Here is a 9,864-nt window from a genome sequence, read left to right as displayed (position 1 = left end):
CTGCTGAAAAAAGAAAGTCATACACATCTGGGATGGCATGAGGGTGAGTAAATGATGAATGTTCATTTTTGGGTGTACTATCCCTTTAAGACCAACTAAACCATTTTGAAAATATGTCATTTTGCTTAACCCCTACATTTAAAAAAAAGAAGTACTAAACTGTACCTTGTCAGGTATAATTGCTGTCACTGGGGTTATACCCTTCTAGGGGTTATTATTATTATTATTATTGTACCCAAGGAGAACAGAGGAACAAAACACATCAATGTAACTTTTTATGGGACAATAGGTCCTTTGGGTACAACTAGCTCTAACTAGAGGTACAAAAAAGGTTCCCTTGAAGGGCACCACCCCAGTGATGTCCCTTGTACCTTATAAGGCACACTTTTTATATGAGAATGTATGTAGAATAGAATAGAAAGTAGAATTAGTGCTCTTTGCTTTTGTCCATACCATAGCTTCCCATCCGCTGATTGTTTCTCACCAGTGAATGCGCTGATGTTTCAGTCTGGAAGCAGAAGGGCAGTCGAGCTGTGTCTCTGCAGTGTTATAATAGTCTTGCTGAAGTGGCCATCAGGTGCATCTGTGAGCTGCTAGTGGCCTTGCCACACTTCAACTTCCACAACAACATTATAGTAATGATAGTACCTCTGATGAACGACCCCATCAGGAAGGTCAGTCTGCCCACCATCAACTCTACATGTCGAGGAGAGTTTTAGGTTTCTGTGCGGTTCTACAGTGTTAAAATTTGTGTTCAGGTGTCTGAGATGTGTTGTGAAGTGGTCAGGAAACTGCTGAAACAGGATAAAGTGGGTCAGGCTTCACTGGCAGCGGTGAAAGTTATCTCAGGCGTGGTCAAGAGCAGGAACTATGACGTGAAACCAGAGGTAAAGTGACACTAAACTGCGCTGAAACTAGAAACAGTTTCAAAATACAAAATAACATTCTGTCATTATTTATGTTTAGTGATAACATAAGTGTTTGATTATGTCTTTCATATAGTATCTTGCTGCAAAGATTTGAAAAGCTATGTGCACAAACTGTGGGTGTATTGTATGCTAATGAAGTGGTGCAAAATGAAATCTGCTGTTTTCCTGAGAAATTGGTCATTGCGCTAAGATGTCTGAGAAGCACGTCTGATCTCGACGCAAAGTCTAAAAACAGCGCCTGCATTTGCAGTTTGGAGATGCCACCAGCAGATGATATTAAAGAGCAATCATTGACTTTTCAAACCATGATTTGTGTGTCACTGCTAAGCACCATAGCACTGGAACGATGGTTATGCTTAAGGCTTAGCTGTATTAAAATAGGGCCCTAAGTCTGAACAGTATGAAGTCTGGAAAAGAAAAAAAAAAATCAAATTTTCCTTTATCTTTTAACATATACAGCCACAAAATTAATACCACCTGCCTAATACTGTGTAGGCACCCCTCATGCCGTCAAAACAGGGCCAACCCGCATCTCAGAATAGAGAAGATATTCTTCTCACCACAATAGTACAGATCGGTTATCTGAGTTACCATAGACTTTTGTCAGTTCGAACCAGTCTGGCCATTCTCAGTTGACCGCTACATCAACAAGGCATTTCCATCCACAGAACTGCCGCTCACTGGATGTTTTTTGTTTTTGGCACCATTCTGAGTAAACTCTAGAGACTGCTGTGTGTGAAAATCCCAGGAGATCAGCAGTTACAGAAATACTCAAACCAGCCCATCTGGCACCAACAATCATCCATGTGATTATCTAATCAGCCAATCATATGGCAGCAGTGCAGTGCATAAAATCATGCAGATACGGACCAGGAGCTTCAGTTATGTTCACATCAACCATCATTTGATCTCAGCGATTTGGAGCATGGCATGATAGTTGGTGCCAGATGGGCTGGTTTGAGAAGAATATAATCTCAGAATGCTATTCTGAGATGTGGGTTGGCGTTGTTTTGGCGGAATGAGGGGGAGCTACACGATATTAGGCAGGTAGCTTTAATGTTGTGGCTGATCGGTGTTAAGTGGTCATTGAACTATAAAAACATACTGTAAGTTTCAGAACTCAAAACATCCTCCTCGCTGCGAAAAGAGCATTTGTTGAAACCAAGCTGCCAAAACGACTTGTTCTCTACTTCCACCACATTTTGAAGTCACACTGTGGTAGACATTTGCATCTGACCGCCTCCACAACAACACATCAACAACTACTTTACCTTATAACTTCCATAGCCCTACCCAGTACCAGTGAGATGGCAAGGAGAGAGCAGGTCAATCAAGAGCAGAGAGCCAATCAGAACAGTGGGCGTTTACTGTCAAGTCTTAGAGAAGAAGCACCAAAACCAAGCGTTTCTGACAGAGAGTTAGAATGAGGATGGAAAATTATCATGTTTTACAAACATATGACTGTTTTTTTGTGCAAAATTCTTTACTAATAACAGTGAACCTCAAGGAACATATTAGAATCATAAAAAAGGCATGTCGTTACCCCTTTAAAGCTGATGAAATTTCTGCGACACTAGCGCCACCGATGGAATTGCAAAAATAAACAATGTTTTCAAAACAGCTTTCCTAATATGCCCCTCATCTGCTGTTCTTTGAACCGTCAGACAGTCCCGCCCCCAACTCACACCATTGGTTGAGTAATGTTGTTGGGGCGGGTATAAGTGGGTAGCTCTAAACAAACACAGGAAATTTATAGTGCCACAGAGACAGTGTTTACAGTTTTCAAAAAAAAATTAACCTCTGAATGACTTGTAGCTGGCTCTGTATATTAAGCTTGGATAGAAGGAAGTACACTGAAAAAATTACATACTTCAGCTTTAAGTTAAGTTAGAGTCCAAAATGAGCCCATCACCACATGCCCCATAACTTAACCTTTCTAAGAAAGTCGAAAAAGTTTCAGTCATTAACTTCTCAGCTCATTTCATTTCCCAGGATTTAACAGATCGTGAGAGTCTCCATTGCATTCTCACATCCTTCCACATCCTCTCAGGACAAGGTTAGTACCACCCTGTATCTGGTTTCATGAATATCCTGCTCCAGCCCAGCTGAAATATCTCACAGTGCTCTGTGTCCAACAGGTGACGTCCTCAACATCGACCCTTTGAAATTCTATAGCCACTTGTACAAAACGCTGCTGACTATGCATGCAGGTACGATCGCCGATGTCTCTTTTTGTTCTGGCATCCTGAGGGCACGCAGTGACACAGAGTTATTTGATATCTGTAAGAACATCCTGCCACTTACCCTGTGCATGTGTTTGAGCTAATGCACAGTATTTCCGTTGTCTCTGATTGACTGCAGGAGGTGCAAATGAAGACATTGCCATCGTGCTGCAGTGCTTGGCCGTGATGCTGACCAAGCGCAGGGAGCAGGTCACCCTGCAGAGGGCGCAGGCCTTCGTTAAAAGACTGAGCATGCTCAGTCTGCACGTGCTGCCTGACTCTTGCATGGGCATCCTGGCAGCCAATAGGACACTGATGCATGTGAGCAAATGCAGTTTCTCCTTCAGTTACAGATATATTTTGATCATGTTGTTTAGCTTTAGTCTTAGAATGTTTATGAATAATTAACACAAGTTAGGTAAATGTAAATATACCATTTCTCACTACAGCAGAGTAAATTCATGACATTACTGTACCGCTGTAATTAATTACATGTCATTCACTTATTGGCTCTGTTCCAAAACCTGGTGAGATGCCTTGCTGTCTACTGCCTACATAGGCAGCTGTCAGCTAAAGGGCTGTTCACACATGATGTGATCTTGTATGTGTCTGTACTGTTTTACACAGTACAATTGTTTTTCTATTTGAACTTGCGCTAGATGGCCGACTTTGATCGTTGATTGTAGCGTCTCGTAGTTATTTTCAGTGTATCACGCCATGAGCGCTGTGTTTTTGAGATGCAGTGTCAATTTAAAAATAGTTCAACGTAGTGATGTGAAAAGTACCGGTATGTCAGTACCAAGTCGATACTAAAATAAAAAAGATATCATGATATCAGTGTTTCTGCAGTACCGGTGGTATCGAGTACTGACTGAATTCGACCCCCGCACGCTGTTAGACTGACACATGGCTGCTTTTTTGAGCGTGTGCTCTGTTTCTCCTTTTACATTGTAATCAAATTACAATCATAACATTTCTTAGTGTGATTATTAAACTGTGAAAGGCTGCAATCTTAGTCTGTATGAGCTGCGTGCTTTATATGAATGTGTGAAGCAGACCACTCATACACAGGCAACTCCACAGACATTGAGAATCATTCACTTTACATGAGATGACAGAGCAGAGCACTCAGCCACTGTGAAGCGAGCAACACATTTATAGAATTAAATCACAGCATTTGCGCTTTAACGATCACACTGGCCCATGTAGCGAACTGTTTATCCGGACACCACACGTTAAAATAAAAGCACAATTCAAAATCAAAGCTAGATGCCTGAAAAACTACTGTATAGTAAAAAGTAATATTCACTGTAGTAATATTAATGATTTATTATTATTATTATTTTTTTATTTTTTTTTCCCCTTTTTCTCCCAGTTTGGAATGCCCAATTCCCGATACACTCTAAGTCCTCGTGGTCGCATAGTGATTCGCCTCAGTCCGGGTGGCGGAGGACGAATCTCAGTCGCCTCCGTGTCTGAGACAGTCAACCCACACATCTTATCACGTGGCTTGTTGAGCGCGTTGCCACGGAGACATAGCGTGTGTGGAGGCTTCATGCCATCCACCGCGGCAACCACGCTCAATTCACCATGCACCCCACTGAGAACAAACCACATTATAGCGACCACGAGGAGGTTACCCCATGTGACTCTACCCTCCCTAGCAACCGGGCCAATTTAGTTGCTTAGGAGACCTGGCTGGAGTCACTCAGCATGCCCTGGGATTCGAACTAGCGAACTCCAGGGGTGGTAGCCAGCGTCTTTTACCACTGAGCTACCCAGGCCCCCACTATGATTTATTATTATTATTATTATTATTATTATTATAATAATAAAAGAATAAAGAATAAAAGACCCATATTGGATGGTACAGAGCCATTGTCATTATCAACACTCAGTACTTGATGCTGACACCCATTGGGTGAAATACGGTCTAGGTGACATCAGCTGAAAAGGAGAAATGTTTCAGATGTGTAGCAAATTATTATTATTATTTTTTTTTTTTTTTTTGCAGTAATGTGCACAGATGAATTGTTCACAGTGAAGACTTTAAATTTATGTATTTATCCCTGTTGTGAAGTCACATAGCCAAACACCAGTTACTTAGCCAAGAAATAACAAATGTATTAATTCTTTAGTAATCAAACATAGGAGAGAAAGCTAAATTTTAATTATAATGGTGTTATGCGATGGTCTTCTCTGCCTTTCCCATCTTTCTCTTTCTCTTCCTCATCTTTCTCGGTCTCACTTGATCTTTCTCATCTTTCTCTGAAGGAGTTACATTTGCAGGGTGTATTTAAGCATACAATAGCAGTTTAAAATAACTTCCCCTCCCCTTATAATGTAAAACACACGTCAGCACATGCAACTCCAGCTCATATAAGGCAATTCATATACAACCTATATAAAGCTTACACATGCAACATATATAAAGCTTACACATGGCTGTAAGAGCTTACACATACAACCTATATAAGGCTTGCACATACAACCTATATAAAGCTTACACATGGCTGTAAGAATGCATATAAGACACATGATGTAAAAGCATAAGTGGAATAATGTAATGCAAATGATCAATAATGCTATTAAATTATTACGAATACTGATGATAATCAATAATACTGATAAACATGACAATTTTAGTCTTCAACAGTAAGTCCAGGTACATATTAAGAAAGTAAATAGGGTCAAATGTAATCTCATGTTGACTTTTTAAAACTCATTGTTTCGTGAAGGTATCAAGACTAAAATATAGCTGCAAGCAGCGATGACGGGCCCAAGCTATGGGTCCATTTCCACCCGGTGGCTTTCAGAAAACAATGCAAGGTGGACACATGCATTTGGCATTTGACATTATTCTAAACAATTTTGAAGCAATTTGGGTAAATATAAGAGTATATCTGGGTAAATATAAGAGACTATTTTAAAGTCTGTTGTAAGAGCCACACTTCCTGCTGCCAGGTGGTGGCTCTATGACCGTGACCCAAAATGTGATTAGCACACAAGACTAAACATACATCTCAATTTTGATCTAAATCACACATTGCATATAGAAGATATTAGACACTTCCTATGACTTCAGCCCTAATGGACATATTTGGTGCCAGTCACATGAATCCCCTAGCAGGAGTATTTAAAAGTTCAGAGCCTGTGATTTTCAGGAAATCCAAAATGGCCGACTTCCTGTTGGGCGGAGCTAATGACTGTGAATATGAAAGTTGTTTGGCTTGATGAGAACAATGTATGTGCCAAGTTTGGTGACTCTAGGTGAAAATGGGGGTGCTACAGAGACCCCGTTTCATGCCCATTTTATAGGGGGTGCTACAAAGTACCAAAAACCTTGAAAAAAGAATAATAAAATATATAGCTCGCCAATCGTCTTTGTATGGCCCTCCAACTGATTTTTGATCAAATTGTCTTTCCATTTGAAATACCAGAGTGCTCTCTGTGCAAAACTCAGTGTTTGTAGGCATGAGCCTCAGCAATCAGTGGTTAGTTTAACAACGCTCAATGGCCCGTGCAACAGCATTCAGCTGTCATCAGTTGTCCAAACTGGAGCATGTGTTTAAGCTTTTCTGGCAATAGTTTAGGTGAATATTTGATCGTGCCTTTTTCAATCAAATGTATTTATATAAATTGCTTAGTTGTGTGGAGTGCGGTCAAATCTACGGATGAAAAAACGATCACCGCGGTTGTTACAGAAATGTTGTCAGCACATACTGTATGCAGTCAACAAATCGATGATGAAAACTGAATGTTCAAAGAAAATGCGCTGAAAAGTTTACTTTTATTCACTATTCTTGAAGTGTCAGACTGGCATGTCTCATCTGTTCAGGGTCTGTAGGGCTCGTAAAAAAAGTGATAATGTGAAACTGAACCTGCAAATATCCTGATTATATTTGGTTCGATAGAGCTGTGAGTTAGTCCTCTCATCAACTCTGTTTGTTATTCTTTTGCCAATGATTACCTACACAAAAATCTGGCTCCTGCACTGGATATTGTGTGCAAATTCACAATATTTGCAGGACAAATTTTTTCCTCACTGAATCGGATGATACTTTATAAAGAAAATGGAAGAATAGACATTTGATCTCTTTTTCCAAAAATAAAATTACATTTAAATGCATTCTTAAATAAACATGACATTTTTATATGACCATTGTTTTCATATGTGGGTTGATATTGTGAGAGGGCTTTACCAGGTCAGTATGTTTCTCCTCAGTTTAAATTTTTTTTAAACAATAGCCCTAATATGGCTTTTGTGTTTTTGTACATTGGTAAAACATATGAAACTGCCTACTGGTGTGCATAAAACACCAAATACAAAGTCTGAACAGGACAAAAACACATTAAATTAAAAAAAACATTAAAAAAAAAAGCCTCATCCAAATCACATTCGTAGGTTATTTGGTTTCCGATTAAAATCAAATTTTTCTTATTGTGTCTCAGTCTGAACGGTCAGATCGGATAATTTGCTGTGTGCGACGGTTATTATACGTCAGGTTTTGTGGCATAATTATTGCCTTCACAGGGCACTTCAAATTTAATACAATAATGATGTTCTTGCAGTAGGATCGTTACAAACATAATTTTCATTAAAAGTTATTTCAAAAGTGAGTTCAGCCTGTTTTATTACACATTTCAGCCCTATAAAACTCTCACAGTGGAAGGTAAACAGGGCATAGAGATCATCACTTCTGAATAAACACCCATATGTAATTTATATGTTACAGGGTACGCAAAGCACTGCAAACCTCTTATAATAATACAGAAGAGAAAGAGAACACAGCCCCATCACCATCAATGGAGCATCAGTGGAGAGAGTCAACAGCTTCAAGTTCCTCGGTGTCCACATCACTGAGGAACTCACATGGTCTGTCCACATTGAGGCCATTGTGAAGAAGGCTCATCAGTGCCTCATCTTCCTGAGATGGCTGAGGAAGTTTGGAATGAACCCCCACATCCTCACACGGTTCTACACCAGCACTGTAGAGAGCATCCTGACTGGCTGCATCTCCGCCTGGTAAGGCAATAGCACTGCCCACAACCACAAAGCCCTGCAAAGGGTGGTGCGAACTGCCAGACACATCATCGGAGGTGAGCTTCCCTCCCTCCAGGACATATATATCAGGCGGTGTGTGAAAAAAGCTCGGAGGATCATCAGAGACTCCAGCCACCCGAGCCATGGGCTGTTCTCACTGCTACCATCAGGCAGGCGGTATCACAGCATCAGGACCTGCACCAGTTGAATTCATGACAGCTTCTTCCCCCAAGCATTCAGAGCATCCAAGCATCTTTTGAACTCTTGATCTCTCACGATCAATATACATCAGCACTGCACTTGATTAATCTTATTATCTCACACTGGTCTGTCATAATTGTATTCTCTCTTAACAACACACTGGCAACTAACTATCAACCGACAGCTTGAATGTCAATACAGAACAATACAACCTACTGTACATTTTATATACACTACATATACTATTTTTTTATTGTATAATGTGTATTCTGTATTGTGTATATTGTATACTGTACATTCTATGTTGTTATTTGTATATTGTGTTGTGTGTAATTATGTGTATATTTGATTTTAAATTGTGTTGTGTAAATCTGAAGTTTATTGTAAATTGGTATATGTCTCATCACTGTCACGACTGCTATGTTGCTCGGAACTGCACCCAAGAATTTCACACACTATTGCACTTGTGTATATGGCTGTGTGACAGTAAAAGTGATTTGATTTGACATTGGCTTAACTTACCCAAAGAGATGCACTAAAGTGCAGTAACCCATACCAGTTGCGAGAAACCACAACGCGATAAAGTATTGAATGTCACACGAATACGGGACGCTTGAGCATTTTGAGCGTTTCATCACAGGACGTGGGTCCTCGTCTCACTGTCCAACCTTTTTATGCTTTAATATGGGACACAAATGGGATGTTTCGCTCTCTGCTAAAGTACAGGACCCCAAGATAAAAGGCGTCCCATAAGGGATATCGTAATTTCGGCCAAAATACAGGACGTCCCCTGTAAAATGGGCAGCAGCAACACTAGCAGCAACAAAATTTGCATATTTGTCTGTGAAGAAAGTTCATAGTTGGATACTGCCCTCATGAAAAGCATAATCAATGGTAAAATATCGTTCACTAAAATCTCATGCATGGCGAATATGCGCAAGTTTGTTGCATTACTATGACAACTAATGTGGACATGATAGCATAAGTGACTGTATTCTGAACAGAAAAAATCTGATCTGGCCACATATAACTTGCAGTTTGAACAGTCACTAAAAAAAATGGATTTTAGGAAAAATCTAATTTTTACTGCAGTGTGAACAAAGCCATATATTTTCACTACTTACATCTTACACGGTACTGACTGCTGAACTAACTTGCTTTGCATCTAGCCACACGCTGCTCCTCTCGAAACATGAGTCCCGCCTTCTTTGATTTGATTGGTCATCTCAAATGACATTGACACTAACATTTTTACTGCAAACCTATTTACAACTTGAAACTTACTATGATTTAAAACATTGTAATTATTATTATTAAAAGCATGTTGTTTTTATTGTTAGCTCTGTGAAAACGTGTAAATGGCATATAGTTCTGTTTATGTATGTAGATAGATATTTCTATTCATAGCTTTCTCTTCCTCTTCTTCCTGGGGTTTTTTAATAACACAACATTATAAAACTATATTTGA

At 39.7% G+C, this 9,864-nt stretch overlaps 1 protein-coding gene across 1 annotated transcript; it reads left to right on the top strand.

Annotated features, from left to right (window-relative positions):
• Positions 1–479: 479 nt before the first annotated feature.
• On the top strand, positions 480–9,626 carry LOC127427234 (nucleolar complex protein 3 homolog). Its single transcript, XM_051674701.1, has 6 exons — positions 480–674; positions 759–887; positions 2,922–2,985; positions 3,068–3,139; positions 3,291–3,472; positions 7,888–9,626. Exons 1-6 carry the CDS (start codon positions 639–641, stop codon positions 7,915–7,917), a joined length of 513 nt encoding a protein of 170 aa, XP_051530661.1. The 5' UTR covers positions 480–638; the 3' UTR covers positions 7,918–9,626.
• The last annotated feature ends 238 nt before the right edge of the window (positions 9,627–9,864 follow it).

Source organism: Myxocyprinus asiaticus, chromosome 36, assembly GCF_019703515.2.
Source record: "Myxocyprinus asiaticus isolate MX2 ecotype Aquarium Trade chromosome 36, UBuf_Myxa_2, whole genome shotgun sequence".
Classification (NCBI taxonomy): Eukaryota; Metazoa; Chordata; class Actinopteri; order Cypriniformes; family Catostomidae; genus Myxocyprinus; species Myxocyprinus asiaticus.
This window is presented reverse-complemented; position numbering and strand designations above follow the sequence as displayed.

Excerpts from the sequence above, each read along its gene's own strand:
- LOC127427234 (XM_051674701.1), top strand. The coding sequence starts at position 639 with ATGATAGTACCTCTGATGAACGACCCCATCAGGAAG. Across the intron at positions 675-758 it reads TGAACGACCCCATCAGGAAG|GTGTCTGAGATGTGTTGTGA; the intron begins GTCAGTCTGCCC and ends ATTTGTGTTCAG. Across the intron at positions 2,986-3,067 it reads CCACATCCTCTCAGGACAAG|GTGACGTCCTCAACATCGAC; the intron begins GTTAGTACCACC and ends TGTGTCCAACAG.